The sequence below is a fragment of the Strix aluco genome, chromosome 26 (assembly GCF_031877795.1).
Source record: "Strix aluco isolate bStrAlu1 chromosome 26, bStrAlu1.hap1, whole genome shotgun sequence".
NCBI lineage: Eukaryota > Metazoa > Chordata > Aves > Strigiformes > Strigidae > Strix > Strix aluco.
This window is the reverse complement of record NC_133956.1, coordinates 3368112-3388614: the sequence shown is the minus strand read 5'-3', so window position 1 is coordinate 3388614 and position 20503 is coordinate 3368112. Positions and strand designations below refer to the sequence as shown.

Here is a 20503-nt window from a genome sequence, read left to right as displayed (position 1 = left end):
GAGGAAACTTGGGTCTATATTTCACAGGATCCTGCTGGATATGAAGCTGTGACAGAGGTGAATGGTTTGGGGCTGAGTGGTGCTTTTCTAACTCAGGACTAGTATAAAGTATCTTTCTGTTTTTCAGTAGCTCTTCAGAGTCTCGTGTTTGTTCTTGCAAAGGAAAATCTGTAGGTTCATGGGAACTGAAATGGAAGCCGTTATTTTTCCAGACAGATAGCCTGCCTCTCCTCCTTTGCTTGTACAATTGTCCGTGATGCCTTTCAGCTTTATTGTGATTTCCACACATGAGATCCAGAGAGGGGCTTTGAAAACCACCCAGCCCTGAGCAGCATCAAAAGGGGCTGACGGGTCCCAGCTGTGCCTGAGCGCCCCAGTGAGCAGGGGAACCCCCTTTTCTGAGCCAGGGGCCAAGAGGAAGAGCTGGGTTCCCAATTCTGCCGCTTTCTCAAGCGTCCGCAGGCCAATGTCCCCGCGAGTGTTGCGGGCTCCCCTGGAGAGGGCAGCCGAGCATTGCTGAGCGCGGGCGCACGGCTGAGCTCCAGCAGCTGCTGGAAACTCCTCAGCCACAAATAAAGGCCGAGGGGAAATAACATGAAACAAAGATTTGGAGAGCAGGAGATGTAATTGCTATTCAAAACCATCACGAATCCACCAAATGGGGGGAGCTGGGGTCCAAGTGGGAGGGAAGGTTGAGTTCCCGCTTGGGAGAAGACAGGTTGATGGGGCTGTGGGAGGAGGTTGCGGCTGTTCCGTAGGGTGCCAGAGCAGGACCTGCAGCGGGGCAGGGTGCATTCGGGGGTGAAGGAGCACAGCCCTTCCTTTGCAGCCAGCACAGCGTGTGCTCCCTACTATAGGTTGTATGGTCTTTACACAACCATAATGTGGCCAATTCCTTTGGGATTTTGGGCAAACTTGCCTCTACCCACCAACACGGAGCGTTGAGTAACAGCCGATATTCTCCCTGGTGCTCTGGTGTCACCCAGCACTGTCCCTGCTCTCCAGCAGCAGCAGCACAACCTGGAAATAACCAGCTACAGGCTGGTGCTGCCCAGCTGAGGGGAAGAAGTGGTTAGCTGTGAGGAAGGATAGCTGGGAGCAGGTAGAGCAGAGACCTCAGCCTCTGCAGCCCTGGGTCCACCATGACCACAGCAGTATGATTGTGTAACTTAAGACCTTAAGCCATTTCCTTTGCCTTCCACTTGCAAAGAGAAAATCACCTTACTCTTCTGGCATTAGCAGAGCACATCTGTGTACAGAGCAGTGGCTTGCCCACTTGCAGGGGCACAGAGAGGTGGGGTTCTTGCTGTTAATGGCGCCGATGAGCACGCAGAGAGCAGATTTCTGAGCTTGCCCTTAGACCTGCACACAGCTAGGTATATCCAGATTTTTCCATGTCTGCCTCCTAGCTCTTTTCCTTCCCCTCCTCTTCCACTTCCCTAGAGAAATCAGGAAAAGACCCTGAATGTCTGTTGCCTCAAACACTTCAGGTACATGGAAGAATCGGAGAGACTGAGCAAATTATTTCAGCGAGTCGGAGGGTTAGGGTGGTTGTGAGATGTGGCACTAGCAGCCAGAAGCAGAACACGAGACCCAGAGGGGAAGTGGGGAAGGAAAGAAAGCCTGACACACGTCCACCAAAAGAATGCGAAAGAGAGCAAGAAACCAGAGGAAAGATTTGTGCTGATGGATTTCCAGCCCAGGGGAATAAAACAGAATGGTATGAGACACCCAGATGAAACCAGAAGTGATGTGAAAGGAGAGGGAAGCAGGCACCATCGGCAGCTGCACAAACTGCCCTGAGAGCTGGAGGGATGGGAAGCCCCCAGGCATCCCCAGCCCACGACACAAGCAAGAGGAGGTGAGTGGTTTGCATTTGCTAGCCCGTGGGGAGATCATGCAGCCAAAGATCCTTTTTCTGGCAGTAACACACATCGTACCTTTGAGCCCACGGTGCTGACATGCATGCATGGGGAGACTCCGCGGCGCAGGGTTTTGCACTGGGAGATTCCCAGTGTTATTCACAGAGGGTGGGAAAATTGTTATTTAGAATGAACGTTTCCTTAATGAGAACATGAAAGGTAAGTGTTTAAATAACAGACTGGGGACTAACTCTTTACAGCTGGTTTTAGGAAATATTAATGTCAGATATATCAGAGTTATTTCCAAGCTCGCAAGCATGAGTATGATACGAGCTCTCAGGCTGAGCATTCTGCTCGAGTCAGTGTTTATTATGACTCCGCGTGTGGTTGTTTTGGTGGAGTGAGAGAAGCTCTGATTTTCCATGCTTTGTACCCAAACTGGCACTCGCAGTGCTGCTCTGCACCCACGCACCCCTGTGCTTCGAATGCTGTCACCCCAAGCACTCACACATGGACAGGACTGGACTCTGAATAGAAATAAAGCGTATAATCCTCAGTGTGGCACTTGTGCTAGCCAGTTCTTACACCAGGGACTTAACTCCGCTCAGAATTGTTTAATATGGTTGGAGGGACAAACCGGGATGAACAGATATTTCCAAAATAACAGCAAAACTTCTGCAACTAAACCAAGAAATGTGTACAAACGAAAATATTTGTAAAGCAAAAGATATTTTACTTTTTCAGCCAGTGAAATGTCCAAGCGTTAATGAAAATTTTTGCATCGATCCCTTCACTTGTTCATATTAGGTGATCACTTAAGCCATTTGATTTTATTGTAAAGATCAAATCCGTCAGAAATTCTGGTGATGAAATATTCAAGACTGGCACTTTCAGAGTGCTGCAGGCACATTGCACTGGCTGATTGCAGCAGGAAAATTTAATTTGATATTATCTAAGCAACCACCATGTTAACTTATTAATCACAAGGATTCTGAGATGTCTCTGTAAATGAAGAAACCATCCCAAGTGATATCAGAAACCGTGCTGCTGCATGCAAGGCAGTGTCAGTCTGACAACTGAAATCAATTGCAGCAATGCACTGAAATGGAAAAGGACTTTTTCACTTGTAGATTTAATTTCCACTGAAGCCAGGGGGGTTATTAGCTGGAGTGAGCGGACTCACAAGCAGATCTAATGGGGGGGAAGGCTTCTCTGCTGCTTCTGGGCACTTTGCAGTCAGTGAGGCTGTATCAGGAATATATTGCATTCCCAAATATCTTATCTGCATTTTGTTCCTAATAGCTGGGCTTTTTGTTCATTCACTGCCTTGCCTCCTTTGCTGCCTCCTGGGGCTATTGTTATTGGCACTGTCTGGGGGATTCTCCATTGCAAGAGATGGGGTTTCCATTGCTTTATTTTGGCAGAATATTCCCCACCCTGGGAGATCCTGCTGACAGGAGACACTTTGCTCTGCTGGGAGGAGAGTTAATCCTGTGCAGAGGCCCAGGAAATCCCTGCTTGGATCCTACGGCTCCCAGGGACCCCGTCCCTCTGTGCTACAGCCTCCTGGCTCTGAAGGAGGATGAGAAGCCCCTTCACTCTTTCTTGCTGAGCTGAAATGTCAGCCCGGTGGGCAGGGACTTTCAGGACTTGGTGGGCTGGTTGTGGTCGGGATGCCCAGTGGTGCCTGGGGCTGTAATTCCCAGGGAGGTGGAGCTGCTGCCCCTCAGAAGGGGGTTTCCACCCTGGAAGCGGGACTTGCCCCGTCGAGGATGCTGCAGATCAGCTCTCCCCTGGGATCCAGATAAGGGCTGGCTTGTTTCCTAGGAGCTGAAGCATGCAGGAGGCAGTGGGCATGAACAAACAAATGGTTGAATCCAGGAGCCCATCTGACAAGAGAAAAATGTCCCCTGGGCAGGAAAAAGCAGCCTTATGGCCAAAAAAACCCAGGGACAGGCAGTACAAGGAGAGGGGCTCTTGGCACTGCCCGTGTTTTCATGCTCTGGAGCCTCTACAGAAGAGATCTTGTGCTGGAGCAAAGCCCTGTGCTTTCCACCACAGACACGGGAGCTGGAAGGAGGATTTGGGGAGCTCAGACAAAACTGCAAAGAGATTCATCCTTGTCATTCAACCCGAGACACAACAGATGTGGGAAGAGAAGGTCTGGGCTGACTGGCTGATTGCTACGAGCCCAGCACAATATTTTGAACCTGAGGGCTTATCTGAAATATGTCAGCTTAACCGAGAGAGCTGCACCAGAACAGTGTATCAGGCAGTGCAGGAGTTATTTTGTCATTACAACCAAATTCTCTCCCCATGCAACATAACGTGAAGGATAGCATTTTGCTGGCCTTCAGTCTCTTGCCTAGTGTTCAGTACAGTTTCCAAGCTCCTCAGTATGTTGGTTGGACTTTGCACAACTGCAGTTACTCAGAATTTAAGATGGTCCTGGGAATACTGGCTGCAATTAATAGCCGGGGTGATGCTGGAGTCTGCTTAATTAAGAGATGTCTTGGTTTGGATGCTGGAGTTTTGGCTGGGGAGTTTTGGATACTCGAGGAGGCAGTTGCTGCCCAGGTGGCCCCTGGTGAGCCCTGAGATATGTCAAAGTCCATCTGCCCACTAAATCCATCTCTCTCTGGAGGGACAGATGTTGTCAGGTTTAATAACAGCAGTTAGCAATTACTGCTGCACTTGGGGTGTTTCTGCAAAAAGCTGCAGGAAACAAGAGTGCTGAGATTAGAGTGTAACATCTCCGGTCCTGCACGATTACCCCATGCCAGAGCTGATGTAAGAGGAGAGAGGCTTGCTGCAATGCTGAGCCACATTTCAGCCCAAAGTCCAGGCCTCCTCCAGTCCGATATGCCAAGAAATGCAAATCAGGGTTGAACTGCTCTGGCTCTAACATGCACCGAACACCCTGCAACTGCCGATGTTTGAGCCCCGACAGGCAGGCAGGAGCAAAGTGTGGGGCTCAGGCTCTTCTCCGTGACCTCCTGGGCAGCATCTCAAGTGCTCAGGGGTATTTTGCAACTGCTGTAAAACACAGAAATAGTGATGAGTGTCAGGAGACAGGAGAATCAGCGGGGAAGGAAGTATTGAAGACAGGTATAAAATACTTGCCACTGCTAAGATGTTGCGGACAGAGGCTTTTAGCATGTTGGTCACTGCTGGCTATTGTCGCCTCTTAAGACAGCTGTTGCCTTTGCTGAAATTCAGAAAACAGACAGAGAAACCACAAATGGTTGGCTACAGGTGGCTGGAGCCCAGCAGTGCAGCAGCCCGGCCCCTGCACCGCCTGGGCACTCGCTCCACTCCCCGGGTAGCTGGAGCTGTCACACGTCCCGTCTGCTGAGGCTCGTGCATTTTGGACATTTCTTCTTTTGAAAGAGAGCTGAGGGCAGGGACAGACAGTGACTTGTTTGTACTGGGGGAAGGGGAACACTGTCAGCTCAGTGCTTTCCTCCATCAGCAGGACTTCATGGTCCCATTGCCTGGATGTGGGATCCTGGATACTCCAAGCCAGGCAGATGCTTTCAGGAAGAGGGGTCCTGTGCCGTGGGCTTCTGTAGCAGGTCGGTACAACCTGCCGGTGCACGGCACTCGGGACACAGCATCTCTCTGCTAATAAGGCAGCTTTAGTGTATCCAACAACCGCCTCGTCATCTGCTCTCTATAACTCAGTCCAGGATGACCTTGTTCCCCCTGGTACATGAAGCAGCACAAGGCAGCTGAGCCCTCAGTGAAAGTACATTTGGTTTAAAACACGAGTATAATCAAGAGCAAGAATGGGAGAAAAATAACGTCCGAAGGACAAGCTCGCCAGTGTAATGAAGATGAAGGGATTTAAATGCATTAAGCTGCAGAAAGGCACCGAGCAGCTCAACATCTGCCTAGGGGAAAATAAGGCACTTCCCTCTATCACATCTCTGATGAAACTAAAAATATTGGTAAAATTAACCTAATCCTGGTCACAGACAGGGGTTCTTAGGTTCAGGTGGTCTAACTCTTTGCATGTCCCCATTTTGATGTCCAACCAGCACTCTAATATTGATGTTAAACAATAACTTTTAATCACTCTGACCATGGGACACACTGACTCACAACACAGGGGTTATGGGGGGAGAAATGCAACTTTAATGAGGCTGAGCTTTATAAAACTACAATGAACAAGCTTAAATATAAAACCAGTCTTGTCATTTTATGTGTTCAAACAGCTTTGGTGAAGAGTAAATGCTTCAAAGTGCACTTTGTGTTCCCAGATGAGCCGCGCCGAGTCCCCGGCAGTGCAGTATCCCTTGTCCTCCTCCATCCCAGCCATCTCCCGGGGCAGCATCACTCAGACGGGCTGTTCTCAAGGGCCTGTCCCTGGCCACAGCATGGTGTCACCATGAGCAGCCCCTTCCACCGCTGCTGGCCCTGAGCAGTGAATCCCAGAGGGCTGGTAGGAGCTGGCCCAGGATTTGTACAATTCTCAGCGTTGCTGCTTCCCTCTTGTGGTGAGGAAACAGCCGGAGAGACGGACGGGTACAGACAATGGACGGGGTACGGACAACAGACGTGGTATGGACGTGGTACCCATGGGCTGTGATAGACGGGTCCCAGCCAAATCACTGGTGGGACAAAGCCCAGATATCTGCTGGGAAGAGGTGGAAGCTGGCTCCAGCATTTGGGCTGTGAACCTGAACATAGGTCTCCCTGTGCTATTTTCCTTTTGTTTGCCTCCCTCTAAAGGGAGGGATGTGTCTGAGTGGGTTGAATTTATTGCTCGTTGTGCTCCTGTAAGTCCTCTTCATCTCGGTCTTTTTCAGAGCATCTGAAGAAGGGCAGAAGGAAGCAGAAAGGCTGTCCGCAAGCTCCTAGCTCCAGTTAATACAATGGATATTTGTAAGATACCTGAAAACTCCTCCAAATGCACCGTGAACACTATGGAGTGCTTCATGGTCCTCAGCACACAAGCACAGAAGATAAGCATTGCCACGCTGTGCGGCCTCTTTGGGACATTGTGTGTTTTTGAGAACTCTTTGGTGCTGTACTTGATCTTCTCTTCCCCTGGGACCAGGAGAAAGCCTTCCTACATCTTTATTAGCAGCCTGGCCTTGGCTGATATCCTGGCCAGCATCATCTTCGTCTGCAGTTTTGTTAACTTCCATGTTTTTAATAAAACTGATTTCTCTAAAGAAACTTTCCTGCTGCAGCTGGGAGGGGTGAACACATCCTTCTCTGCCTCCCTGAGCAGCTTGCTGCTGACAGCCCTGGACCGTTACATCTCCATCAGCCGGCCCTCCGAATACAAGCTCCTCATGACGAGGAAGAGAGCGTGGGTAGCCCTGGGGGTGCTCTGGGTGACATGTGCGGCCATTGCTTCCCTGCCCCTCCTGGGCTGGAACTGCTGCACGCTCGATTCGACCTGCTCCGAGCTGTTCCCGTTTGTGGATGGCAACTATCTGTCGAGCTGGATCTGCTTCATCATGGTCCTGCTGGGGTGCATCGTCTACGCCTACGCGCACGTGCTATGGAGGGCTCACCAGCACGTGGCCTACATGGAGAAGCACCAAGCTCAGGCAGGAAAGCAAAACACCAGGATGAGGATGGATGTCATGCTGGCAAAGACCCTCGTCATGGTGCTGACTGTCCTTGTGCTGTGCTGGTCTCCGGTCCTCGTTCTTATGATCTACAGCATCTTCACCAGGCTGAGCAATCACCTGCGCAAGGTGTTTGCCTTCTGCAGCACCCTCTGCCTGCTCAATTCCATGGTGAACCCCATTATTTATGCCCTGCGGAGCAAGGAGCTATATTCCTCTCTGAGGATGGTCTTTTCTCAGTTCAGGAGGCAGCTGAAGACCTCTGAGGAGAGCCCAGAAACAGAGACCACCCACAAGTCCTCTGTGATAGAGACTGTCTGCGAGGACATGCGCGTAACATAGGGAGGCAGCTGTGGAAAGTCTGTGCTCGTGCTGGCAGAAACAGTCTGATCACTTTTCTTTTTCTTTTCTTATGGAGGTCCTGGGAGATGAGGGATCAGGTGCCTGTCACGGGGCCAGCTCCCGCTGATGTTATTCTTAGATGCTGGGACATAAAGTGCAGAGACTTACATAGACAGGCAGTCCCTGAGCTGCAGAGATACCGGTGCCACATCAGCGTGCCAGCCATGAGGCAGAGGATAATGCCATGCCCCAGAACAGAAGATCCTGATATTTTATGACAACTATTCCTGCCTGGCCTCCCACCTGTTCACCAGCCACCTCCTAACCGATTTTTGTTATATTCAGTGCTGTCTTCCTTACACTCTCTTAAAATATAGCTACCTTCAAGTAAAACACTCCACAGACCTTCAGTTTCTGTAGAAATCCCCAGGCATCTTGTAACTCTCTAAACCCCTTAACTGGGCACAGGCAGAGTCATACAAGCACCACCAGCAAAGTGATAATAGCACATCACTACTTAGCAGAGGTACATACCAGTCTTGAATGCCATCCTGGGTGTTATGTGTTAACAGCGCAGTGACAAGAGGTCATCAGGTCCTGGCAAAGGTGGCAGAGACACCACCAAGTCGTGACAAGCTCCTGCTGACAGTGAATGGCTCGCTGCATCGTGCGGGAGCAGGACTGGCAGCAGCAGGAGGAACCTCTGCCCTTGCTAGGAGACGTGCAGATGGTTTCTCTGGGCTTTTTTGCAGATGGTCCTGGCTAATTGTGTCTCACAGCGTTTAGGATCATGTTGATTTTAGCATCTAATTCTTTATGGAAAACTGAAATGCTCTCACTGTGGCTGATGGACTCTGCCATAGTTGAGGATTTCGAGGTGGGCAGGACCCTGCAGGCAGCACATTTCTTGCAGCAAATTTAAGGAAGGCTAACCTGTGCCACAAAGGTGTTTGATGGGTGTTATGTGATTAAATATTAAAGCCATTTTTCAGCCTTTTCTTCCATTAACCTCTGGGACACGAACTCCTCCAGGTGATAAAATTAAGCCCAAGCTGCGGCAGATACTCTGAGGATAAGGAACTCGATAGATTTTTTTTTTTCGAATTACACAAAAGCAGCACCTTTAGGTGTAAAACCTGCAAGGAGAGCAAAGTGGGACAGGGCCCTTTGCCAATGCCCTGTAGAGCAGTGGGGCTGCCAAATGCCTCTGACGGGGCTGAGCCTGGCCCGGGACATGGCCACAAGGCCCTTGGACTCTGCCCTGTTTCCCCAGAGGATGCACCTGTCCCTCACATGTGGGTTTTGGAGCCAGGCCCCGGGCCTGCTCTGGCTGCACGGGAGGGCCAGGGGGAGAGGGGTCTTATGGAGGCTGAGTGGCCATGGGGCCAACCCCGTGGGCTCTCTCCTGGTTCCTCATGGGATGAACACAGAGGCTCAAACCGTAGGATGAGGCACACAGGCAGCGATAGTGGAGCAGAGCCGGGCTGGGAGGGAGAGAAGGAAGAAGGGAGGGAAGAAAGGGGCCGCCAGCCCCGCTGCCAGGCGGACCGCAGCCTCGAACCCACGGCCCCTCGGTAGCAATGGCGGTGCCTCGGTAGTCATGGCGGCGTCGCGGCGCCGTTGCCTCGGTAGCCATGGCGGCGGCCGCGCTGACGTCACGCGGCAGCATGGCGGCCGGCGGGGTGCTGTGGCTGCTGGCGGCGCTGCTGGGGCCGGTGTTGGCCGCGCCGCGCTACCGCCCGGACTGGGCCAGCCTGGACGCGAGGCCGCTGCCGGCCTGGTTCGACCAGGCCAAGGTGGGGGTGTTTGTGCACTGGGGGGTGTTCTCTGTCCCGGCCTGGGGCTCCGAGTGGTTCTGGTGGCACTGGCGGGGCGAGCACCGCCCCGACTACGAGCGCTTCGTGCAGCACCGGTTCCCGCCCGACACCACTTACGCGGACTTCGCGCCCCATTTCACCGCCCACGACTTCCAGCCCCGCGAGTGGGCCCAGCTCTTCCGGCGGGCTGGTGCCAGGTCAGTGTCAGGTCCTGGCCAGGGCTGTTGGGGTCCCTGAGGGGATGGGGTGAGGGAGCCATTTCTGGGGATCTGTGAGGGAATGGAGGGTCCCTGAGGGGATGAGGGAGCCATTTCTGAGGATCTGTGAGGGGATGGGGGGTCCCTGGTCACCCAGCAGATGGGGGAGCCATGTCTGGGGGTCCCTGAGGGGATGGAAAGGCCTGGAGAGGATGGGGGGCTGTCCCTGGGGTCCCCAAGAGGATGCAGGAGTTCCTGAGGGGATGGAAGGGCCAAGTCTGGGGATCCCTGAGGGTTTGGGGGACCCTGAGCAGTGCTGGAGATCCCTGAGGGATCATGCCCAGCGTGCTGAGAAGATGATGGGCCTTGCTACTTCCTAAGTCTCGATTTTTCATACTTGTCCAGCATTAAAATCCATTAATAATATCTATTATTCCTGTAGTCGTTTCTAAATTTAAAGGGTAGTGAAAGGGGGCTCCTCCCAGCGTGGTTATTCAGGCCCTTGCTTTTTTAGTGACTGGGTTTGCCAATGAGGCTGGGGAATATCTTAGGTAGTTCCTTTGTCATCCTGATCCTTTTTTTCCCTCAGGTACGTGGTACTGACCACGAAGCATCATGAAGGCTTCACCAACTGGGGGTCGTCCGTGTCCTGGAACTGGAATTCTCTGGATATGGGGCCCCACCGAGATCTTGTAGGAGAGCTGGGACAAGCCCTCAGGGAGAGGTACGGCGCTGCCAAACTGTGCTGTTGCTTTCACCTGTGTGCATTGAATTCTCCTGACTGTTCTCGGCAAATAGTGGAAAACAGTGAGTTTAATATGAAGAAAGTAGTGCTTGCAAAGTCATGAAATCTTCTGTGAAATAATAATGCCAAGTAATCTAATCTGTCACTGGTTCTTAATCCTTACTGCCAGCCTAACTCTTTCCTCTGTGTTTTCTGCCTTTCAGCAACATACGCTATGGACTGTATCACTCTCTGTTAGAGTGGTTTAATCCACTCTATCTAGCTGACAAAGAAAGTGACTTCAAGACCCAGAACTTCGTTTTAAAGAAGACCATGCCAGAACTTTATGATCTTGTCTTAAAGTAAGAGCTGCAACCAGTTAGGAACCAAGAGCATTTCCTGGTTTCAATACTGTAGAGAAAGATGCAAAGTGGATGCAGAGAAGAGAGGTGACAAATGTTAATTTTTTTGCCAAGGCAAATCTGTTCACTTATCAGTAATGATTTGTGGTAATTAGAAAAGGGGTTCACATTTGCCCTGTGGACAGTCTTAATTTGTAGAATAAGGTAGGGACAAATTTTTCATGCAAGAGCCATTCCCTTTAATACTGCCTTTGTGCAGGGTGGCTTTGAAAGTGGAGCAAGCTGCTTCGTGTTTAGCAGAGTAGAGGAGTGACTTTACTGCAAATTTACATCTTTGCCTTGCTTCCCCTTGTTGACAAAAATACGAGGCTTGGACACATGTTGCTCAGAATATCCGTTGTCCCAGGAAAAGAATGTGCCTCATAATTGCCTTTGAGGTGCAAACTTCTGGTTTTTGAAAGAATTGCATCCTCTCTTGAGCCGTGATCAACACATCATTCTTTGCTGCTGCAAGAACCTCACTTGAAGCTTTGTCTGAAGCAGAAAGTGATAGCATAAAGCTCCTGGTAACGTCAGTAATAGGAAGAGGAAGTGAAGCTAGACTCCAGACACAAGAAACACAGTGCTTCCTTCATGGTAGGAGAAAATAAGCCATTTTGAAATAACATTCATCTCTCTGTTAGATATAAACCAGATTTGATTTGGTCGGATGGAGACTGGGAAGCTCCGGAGTCATACTGGAATTCGACCTCTTTCCTTGCCTGGCTTTATAACGATAGTCCCGTCAAGGTATCGCTTTCAGCTACCCCGCATGGCTGCTAGCATTTTATGGGTATGGAAGGTCTGGCAGCAGTGAGATGTGAGTATGATCAAATCAGAAACCTGCTTGGCAGATGCCAAATGTGCTTTATTCTTTTGAAAAAAGCAGCCTATACTGTGCTCCTCTGAGAAGACTCTAGTGTCCTTTACAGCACACACGTGGGAGGCTCAGAGGTGAGGAACCTGGTTGCCTCAACTTCTACCTGAGTGAATAGAGAGAAGTTCTCCCAGAGAGGGATTCAGCCTCCTCTGGAGGATCCTCTCTCTTTCCATTGATTACCCAGGGGGGTTTAGCTGCCTTCCTCCTAACTTAGATGCTTTTGCTAACTTAGCAGGGGGTGAATGCAAGCTGAAAAGTCCAAACCAAAACATTCTCCCTACTGAGCTACGTTTCTTCTTTAGGACACTGTTGTTGTTAATGATCGTTGGTGTAATAACTGCTCCTGCCATCACGGAGGCTTCTACAATTGTGCTGACAAATACAAGCCAGGGACCCTGCCAACTCACAAGTGGGAGATGTGCTCCTCCATTGACAAGCTCTCCTGGGGCTATCGAAGCAACATGAACATTGCTGAGTTAATGGATGAAGCAAGTATCATTGAGGTAAGAAATCTGAAATCAACAGGTGTGGGGGAGTTACTGAGAATTAGAGGTTTCCTTCATCCTTCTACTTGCAGAAAGAGTTGTTGTGTTTCATACAGTCAGGCTGGAGTTAAAGGAGCAGCTGATGAGGACAAAGCCCTCCTCGGGTTTCTTTGTTGTCAGTAGTGAGAATAATGCAATTTGTTACCTTGATTTATCTGGCACAGGAGCTAGTGCAGACTGTGAGTTTTGGAGGCAACTACCTTCTCAATGTGGGACCTACAAAAGAAGGGGTGATTGTTCCCATCTTCCAAGAAAGACTTCTGGCCCTTGGGAGGTGGCTGGACACTAATGGGGAGGCAATTTATGAATCCAAGCCGTGGAGAGTGCAGATGGAGAACAGCACAGACACAGTCTGGTAAGGACTCCGTTGCTCAGTACCATCTGGGCTGGGACTTCCAGAGCTGACATTTCTTTCCTATTTTTTCTTAAATTGGGTATGCTCTGAAGTGTTGCCATCAGGTGCAGATGGCGTTTAGGTAATATCCTGCCACTGGAGTGCTCAGTTACTGCCCCAGGGTGTTATCTAAGGAATATTTTGCTTGAAAGAAGAGAATGAAAATGAGGACTTAATCCATCTTGCTTGATTTGAAAAAAACACTCTTCCTTTAAAAAAATTTCCATGCTGCTCCTGTCAGGATTGTTTAAGTAGTGGTCCTGGCTAGTCTGGATTGCACAAATGAGTTCATGTAAACACATACAGTTTGTAAATGTAGTGATACTTGCTTTTAAGCTGTTATATAATAGTACTAATCACTGTTACCAAACTGTTAAGATTTATGCTGACTGAGAAGGGCATAGTGAGTCAGGAGCCAGAAATTGCTGCAAAACAGAGTTATTTTTCTTCCTCAAGTGTGCCCTAGTGTGTTGAGTCTAGAAATGCAGAGCAACAATGGGGATAAGGCAGCATATCCACTCTGTTGACCAGAAGCTGAGGCAAGGACAGTTCTGCAAATGACATTTGCTTTTAAGAAGCACAACGGACTTTGTTTGGGTTTCATCAGCCAGTGCTGACTGGATAAATGGTGGGTCCAAAGTGACAGATTTTGGAATGAGGGGAAAGTAGGTGACCCCTGTGCGGTGACAGTAGGCAAGCCGGTGTTCTCTGGAAAGGTCAAGCTCATGTCTGGTTCTCTCTCTTATGAGGCTCTTGACCTTGCTGAACTCTTGCTCTCTTAGGTACACTTCTAAGGGACCAGCTGTCTATGCCATCTTTCTGATCTGGCCTCAGGACAATGTTTTGAAGCTGTCCTCACCCACTTCATCCCCAGCTACACAAGTAAGGAGCTTGAAAAAAAAACCGTAACACTCAGAGAGCCCGTTTTGGGCACGTGTGGGCTGGGAAGGTCCAATCTGACTTCATTGGGAAACTGGGGAGAGTGCAGAAGTTGTCATCCCATACTTCTCATTCTGGGGTACTCTGCCCTCCCTCCAGGTCCTTGCAGCATCCCAGGTTATTCTCCAGGCTTTAGCTCACTGTTAACACAGAACATTGGATGGGACCTGCCAGGAGAGGCTCACAGTCTGCCACAGAATAGACAGAGACACTTCTCCCCCCCAGAGGCTTTTGATCCTGTTGGCACAGGGAGGTGAAGTAAATAACAAGCCTCACACATAGAAGGGATCACTGGTATTGCATCTCAAATTCAGATCAGGTACACTGACCCGCTAATTGTATATGTAATTGTAAGTGACGCAAATGCTGGAGTGCCCTTTGCTCTAAACAAACAGAGGTAAAGCCTTCTCAGTTAAAAAAAAAAAAAAAAAACAGCAAACTCCAGTCAGATGTTTGGCCCTAAAATATGCCATCTGTTACCTTTCATGGGCTGTGAGTGATGGGTGGAAATGTGCAGGACTGCTTTGAACAGGTGGGAAATGCTGTACAGAGACTGCAAACGTGTTCTGGGTGTACTGGGGTGTTCACATGGGAAGCATCTGTGTGAGCTACAACTGAGTGTTTCCCCTGCCCTCCTCTGCAGGTGACGATGTTGGGTTTTGCAGGGACTCTGAAGTGGCAGAAGTCCCCAGGTAAAGGACTGCTCATAACTTTGCCCTACATGCTTCCATCTCCTCTGCCTCCTCAGTCTGGCTGGACTGTCAAGCTTGAGGGTGTGGAGTGACGGCTGTGGGATGAAAGCAGCAATCTGTCTTTCTTTTAAATTGAGGATTTTTCATTTATTGTTGAATAAATTGTTTTTCTCTTAAGAGATTCTCTCTTCCAATCCCTTCTGCCTGTAAGTGACCTGGCTATCAGTGGACCTTGGCTGGCAGCAAAGGACTGACCCCTTCGCTCAGCAGTGGGAAGCTGGGATGTCCTTTGCAGAGACCTTAGAGCAGCCTCCCAGGACTTAAAAGGGCTACAGGAAAGGGGGGAGAGACCCTTGATCAGGGGTGTAGGGGTAGGATGAGGGGTAACGGTTTTAAACTGACAGAGGGCAGATTTAGATTAGATCTAAGGCAGAAATTCTTCCCTGTGAGGGTGGTGAGGCCCTGGCACAGGTTGCCCAGAGAAGCTGTGGCTGCCCCCTCCCTGGGAGGGTTCAAGGCCAGGTTGGATGGGGCTTTGGGCAACCTGGGCTAGTGGAAGGTGTCCCTGCCTGTGGCAGGGGGGTTGGGACTAGAGGGGCTTTAATGTCCCTCCCAACCCAAACCCTCCTGTAATTGTATGAATTTAACAGAGAAGCCACCGTTCTGAACCGAACCTCTGAGTTCTGCTGTTTCAGTGAGATAAGATTTCCTGCGCTGATGTCGAACTTCTCTAAAAAGGGCTGAACAATATGTACTTAAATGGTGAAACGCCCCTTAACGGTGTGTGTCTCTGCAGTGCAGTTGTTGTGTAGGCCCCACAACATTGCTTACGGGCTTTATTTTGTTACTGTATGATGTGGTGCAAGAAAAAGTTGCCAAAACACCAAGAGTTTAGCACAAGCTGAGCGCCAGTGCTGGGACAGCTGCTGAGCTGGGGTTGTTGGAGCTGTTACTCAATTGACAAATAATCATCAGTACTGACGAACCTGTGTGGACTTCAGAGAACTGGCACTGCCTGCCAGAGAGCCGCTTACTCACAGGAGCATCACCCCGGCTCCGGTGATGACGTTGTTATGAACAGAGAGGTGGGAAAAAAAGGGACAACAGAGCGATGGCCTTTTTGTCTCCCAGCCCCATCACGCTGGCAACCTCTGGTGCAGGGTGGGGGCCCATCCAAAACAAACACGCCGTGTTTATTTAGCGGCAGGAGCCAGCACAAAAGCCATCGTATAAGTGAGCGGCTCCCGAGGGGCGGCACAGTGCCGGTGTCGGAGAGGAAGATGCCACAGTGCGCCACTGGGTCGCTGTCGCGGGACGGCCCGCGGGGACAGGTACGGGCTGGGCCTCCCTCGCTCCCCCGACGGGCCTCGGGGATGGGCAGCGACCGCCCTTCGCCGCCGGAGGGGACGGAGAGGCGGTGGCGGCTGCACAGCCCCGGCCCCCAGCGAGGGTCCCGGCTCCTCCACGTGGAGACCGCGGGTGTCATGTGACCGTGAAGCCACGGGAGTCACGTGGGGGGAGCGCGGTCACGTGAGAGTGGGCGGACATGGCGGCGGCGCGGGGCCTGCTCTCGCGTTGGGCGGTGTCGCTGCGGCCGGTGAGGGGCGGGGAGGGGGGTGCCGGGCCGGGGGGCGCGGGGCTGGGCTGACGCTGTCCCTTTGTCCCCAGGTCAGCGCCGCGGCGGCGGCCGGAGCCTTCCCGAAGCGTGTGAAGGTGGTGGAGGTGGGGCCGCGCGACGGGCTCCAGAACGAGAAGGTACGGGCGGGCCGGGGCTCCCGCTGCCCCCCCCCGCACCTCCCGGGGGGTTTCTCTAACCAAACTCCCGTAACGTGCCATCGTGCCCCACCGACAGGGTTTGGTTCTTTAAATGCCGCTTTTTGGTGTTGAAAGATGAGGGGTTTTTTTCCTCTTTCAGTGGTGGAAAAGTTTATTGTGAAAATAATAACTTAAGGTCGTTTTTCTTTTCTTCTTCTTAGAATGTTGTACCGACAGCGGTGAAAATCAATTTAATCAATATGCTGTCAGAGACGGGGCTTCAGGTTATAGAGGCCACCAGCTTTGTTTCCCCCAAGTGGGTTCCTCAGGTCAGTAATCAAGCAGGATTTACAACTGTATGTTATAAAAATGCCTAATAATAGATAGTAAACCAAGGAAAAGATTCTGCTTGCTCAAAATCCTTGTTACCGTGGCTTGTAACTGGGCAAGAAGCAGCAAAGCCAAATAAAAGAGGTTGCGATATCCCAGCCTTCCCTTTGGACCCTGCGAAAGAGGGAATGTACAGCTCAAATACAAACAGGTGCCTGAGCACTTGTTGGCCCTGGGTGACTGAACTATGATCCTTCACAGGGTACAATGCTGTTTGCTCTTTAGAGGCCCATTTCTTTTATTTGTAAATATTGCTGTCCCAGTTCATAAAATCAAATTTAAAAAATGATTTTGTAATTCGCAGAAGTGGATGTCGTCACCCTGAGAAACCTTTCCTTGTTTATTTTGCAGATGGCTGACCATACTGAAGTCATGCAAGGAATTAATAAGTTGCCGGGTATTAGTTATCCTGTGCTGACCCCTAATCTGAAAGGATTTCAGGCAGCGGTAAGAGATGGCAGCGTCTGTTCCTGGTGCCTCGTGCAGGGTTGCCTACGAAGAACGTTTGGTTAAGGGTGGGAAATGCATCTTTTATTCTGGCAGGCAGCAGCCTCATCTTGTAGTTCCTTTACAAGGGATTGTTTTGCAGGCAAAATAGAAACATGTTGTTTATAATAGAAAATACCTTGATACGTTCTCTATTGTAAAAAAAATAATTTGTTTTAATTGACAGTGATGCTTTCAGTCTTATCTGCGTGTCCCACAGCTCTCCTGACTACACCCAGCAGATGTAGCTTTACTGCTGCATCTGTAACTTAACACTTCTCTTGAAGATTAACTTGGATGTGTCATCATGGTTTTGCTGTAGAATGAATGGAGAAAAGAATTGGGTTATTCAGGGAAGAATTGGGGAAAAAATATTTTTTATAAAATGAGAGAACTGTATTCATGGTTTCTCTTGTCATTTCCCCTGCAGGAGAAATCAGCTCACGTTAATTTATACTTTCTCTTGGCAGGTGGCAGCAGGGGCCAAAGAAGTGTCAATCTTTGGAGCAGCCTCTGAGCTCTTCACTAAGAAAAACATCAACTGCTCCATAGAGGAGAGTTTGGAGAGATTTGATGAAGTGATGACCGCAGCGAGAGCAGCCAGCATTCCTGTCCGGGGGTAAGAAGTTCCTGCTGCGAACTTCGCATCGAGCAGGTCGTGTGGAGAGATGTGACTGCTTGAGTTTATCTCTTTGGAACCCAGCCCATGCAGTGCTGGGGAGTGGGATTTCTTTTAAACTTTACCTTTTTTTGGGGGGGAGTCTCTCTACCTGAAAGAGTGCAAGCAGATGTGAGCTCAGTGCATTGAGAAATGTTAAATTTGGAAACACCGCCACACTAACGAGGTTTCAGATGGTGGCCTGTACTGCTCCTCACAGTTTACACTCTTCCAGATGGATTCACCCTTCGTGTAATTATTCTGTCTTCAGCTTTACCAAATGATCCAAAATAGCACTAGCTTCTTGGCAAACATTCCACATGAAAGTGCATAAATCCACAAACCTAACAGTCCTGTGCATTCTTGTCTTGGCAAATTCTTCATGTCCATAGAAGAAGTAATTGTTGAATCGTTAATTATGTAAGCTTTGTCCACTGGACTGATTTTTAGAATATGAAATTAATTCTTTCATTGTATAGAGCATGCAAGATGCAGCACAAGTCCTGATGACTTTGGCTAGTATAATCTCACTTCGGTTCTCTAGCTAAAAGTGCGTATTTTTTTTAACCATAGATACGTTTCCTGTGTCCTTGGATGTCCCTATGAAGGGAAGATTTCTGCAGCTAAAGTTGCAGAGGTGAGTTCACCATAAATACGACCAGAATTTCTGAGAGGTTTTTGGCTCACTTTTATGGATGTGAGTTAGGCACTGGGGGCTGAAGGATGTGTTAAACCATTTAACCAAAGACTGAGGGAAAACTGGGGAAGGGTACAGCTGGGTACCACCGCAGGGAGGGGGGACTGAGTCCAGCTGAGATGGACAGGGGAATTCAGGAGGTGTGAGGACCTGGAGATTGGTGATCCCAGAGAAGAGTCTCCTGGCTATTGTCCCCGTGGCTGTTGTGCTCCAGGGAAGCATGCACTGATTCCTTCAAGCAGCGGGTCTCCAGCTGTGGGGAAGGGAGTGACAAAGCCGCCTTTTCAGTAAGTGTCTTGGCTTTTGGACAGGTCTCAAAGAAGATGTACTCGATGGGATGCTACGAGATTTCCCTCGGTGACACCATTGGCATTGGGACCCCAGGGAGCATGAAGGAGATGCTGACAGCAGTCATGAAAGAGGTGCCAGTGGGGGCTCTTGCAGTTCACTGCCACGATACCTACGGGCAAGCTCTTGCCAACATCTTGGTGGCGCTTCAGGTAAGATTTGTGCTTTGAAGTACAGCATCTTTCCTTGGTTTTGTTTTTTTTTTTTTCACCTCTTGCTTGTGAACTGTAGATTCAGAACCTCTTAGACTGGCTCTTAGGAAGTATTTCTTTCCAGAAAGGGTTGTTGGGTGTTGGAATGGGCTACGCAGGGCAGGGGGGGAGTCCCCATCCCTGGAGGGGTTGAAGAGTCGGGTTGACCCAGCGCTGAGGGATCTGGTGGAGTTAGGAACGGTCAGGGTGAGGTTCATGGTTGGACCAGATGATCTTCAAGATCTTTTCCAGCCAAGATGATTCTGTGATTCTGTGATTTGAGGAGCAGGACCACAGTTTGTCCTTTGAGGAATTTCCTGATAGCGGGTTTGTTTGCAGATGGGTGTGAGTGTGGTTGATGCTTCCGTCGCTGGCCTCGGAGGCTGCCCCTACGCCCAAGGAGCTTCAGGAAACGTTGCTACGGAGGACTTGGTGTACATGCTGAACGGCCTGGGCATCCACACGGTAAGCGCGAGCAGCCTTTGCCAGGTTCAGGCTTCAGCAGGGGTTCGAGATTAGCCCCAGGGAGCCCGAGCCTAGCGGGTACAGCTGGAGGATTGCTCTGGCTCTGCCGTGCAGGTCAGGCAGGCCAAGCCTGCGGGCCTTGTCTTGCTGTGCCAAGCCCACCCCCACCCCCAGCACCATTGCCTCCTCTCCCTTTTTCTGCGCTCTGCGATTTGAACCCTCGCTCTCAGAATTGCACCAGTGAGCAGCAAGCGCTCAGGGCCTCGTTAAAGTACCCCCTAAAGGCTCCCTCACCCCCTGCTAATCTCTCCCAGTGATGCCAGTTGTTACTGGGCAGCCTTACGTGGCAGAACTGGTACCAAGGCATGTCGTATCTTTTTTTTCCATGAAGGGTGTGGATTTGCAGAAGTTGATGGACACGGGCACATTTATTTGCAATGCTCTCAACAGACGAACCAATTCCAAAGTGTCCCAGGCATCTTGCAGACTGTGATACTCAATCGAGTTTCTCTTTGGATCAAGAAGAAAGCAAGGATCCAGCGTGGGCTGGGTTTCCCCTCCGTTCTGCCTCTGATCTTCAGTGCTCCTTCCAGGCTCAGCACTTGAGAGGAAATGCATAATCCACCAGAATCTATGAAGAAATGAAAAAAACAAGTACTATATTCAACCTTGAAGATGTTAGCCATTTGCCTTAGAGAAGGGAGGACGCGGATGGACCGAGGGAGGAGTAGCACCAGCTCAGAACAGCATCCTGTGTAACTTCTACCTCGAGACTGTTGCCATAAACTACCAGCAAAGGATAAACCACAGCTTTTCCAGTTAGAGCACTTCTCCAGGTCAGGCTTGACCCTTCTTCCCTTCTCTCTTTTCACTACAAATGTTAAGACTGAAATCGAAAGGTTCCCCCTTCGTCATTGAAGTGTCGAGGGGCAGCCTTGGGCCTTCTGTCTTAGTGTTTAGGGTTTGTAATAACGGACTGTATCTGTTGTAAGATACTTCTAAATACTAGCAGTAATAAACACATTATTTAATATTCTACACTCTTAGAAATTTGGTTTAACTGAACCAGTTTAAGAGCTTTTGCTGCTGGTTTGGTTCCAAGTGCCTTTTTTACCAGCACTCAACATAGAAATGC

At 50.0% G+C, this 20503-nt stretch overlaps 3 protein-coding genes across 5 annotated transcripts; all 3 read left to right on the top strand.

The window, feature by feature from the left end:
* Nucleotides 1–1708: 1708 nt before the first annotated feature.
* On the top strand, nt 1709–8721 carry CNR2 (cannabinoid receptor 2). 2 transcript variants are annotated; one of them, XM_074850751.1, is made up of 3 exons: nt 1709–1861; nt 6125–6407; nt 6674–8721. In XM_074850751.1, exon 3 carries the CDS (start codon nt 6740–6742, stop codon nt 7787–7789), a length of 1050 nt encoding a protein of 349 aa, XP_074706852.1. In that variant the 5' UTR covers nt 1709–1861; nt 6125–6407; nt 6674–6739; the 3' UTR covers nt 7790–8721. The 2 variants fall into 2 exon arrangements, with proteins under 2 accessions (XP_074706852.1, XP_074706851.1); XM_074850750.1 differs by having other exon boundaries at nt 6125–8721.
* Nucleotides 8722–9456: 735 nt separating this feature from the next.
* FUCA1 (alpha-L-fucosidase 1) lies at nt 9457–14555 on the top strand. Its single transcript, XM_074850746.1, has 8 exons — nt 9457–9803; nt 10393–10527; nt 10752–10889; nt 11573–11678; nt 12111–12311; nt 12518–12708; nt 13530–13629; nt 14330–14555. The coding sequence occupies exons 1-8, from the start codon at nt 9457–9459 to the stop codon at nt 14468–14470; spliced, it is 1359 nt and encodes a 452-aa protein (XP_074706847.1). The 3' UTR covers nt 14471–14555.
* An 881-nt stretch (nt 14556–15436) lies between these two features.
* HMGCL (3-hydroxy-3-methylglutaryl-CoA lyase) lies at nt 15437–20404 on the top strand. 2 transcript variants are annotated; one of them, XM_074850748.1, is made up of 9 exons: nt 15437–15709; nt 16047–16133; nt 16355–16462; nt 16875–16970; nt 17480–17628; nt 18241–18304; nt 18676–18864; nt 19243–19368; nt 19760–20404. In XM_074850748.1, exons 1-9 carry the CDS (start codon nt 15452–15454, stop codon nt 19859–19861), a joined length of 1179 nt encoding a protein of 392 aa, XP_074706849.1. In that variant the 5' UTR covers nt 15437–15451; the 3' UTR covers nt 19862–20404. The 2 variants fall into 2 exon arrangements, with proteins under 2 accessions (XP_074706849.1, XP_074706850.1); XM_074850749.1 differs by lacking the exon at nt 15437–15709 and adding an exon at nt 15804–15975.
* Nucleotides 20405–20503: the final 99 nt, after the last annotated feature.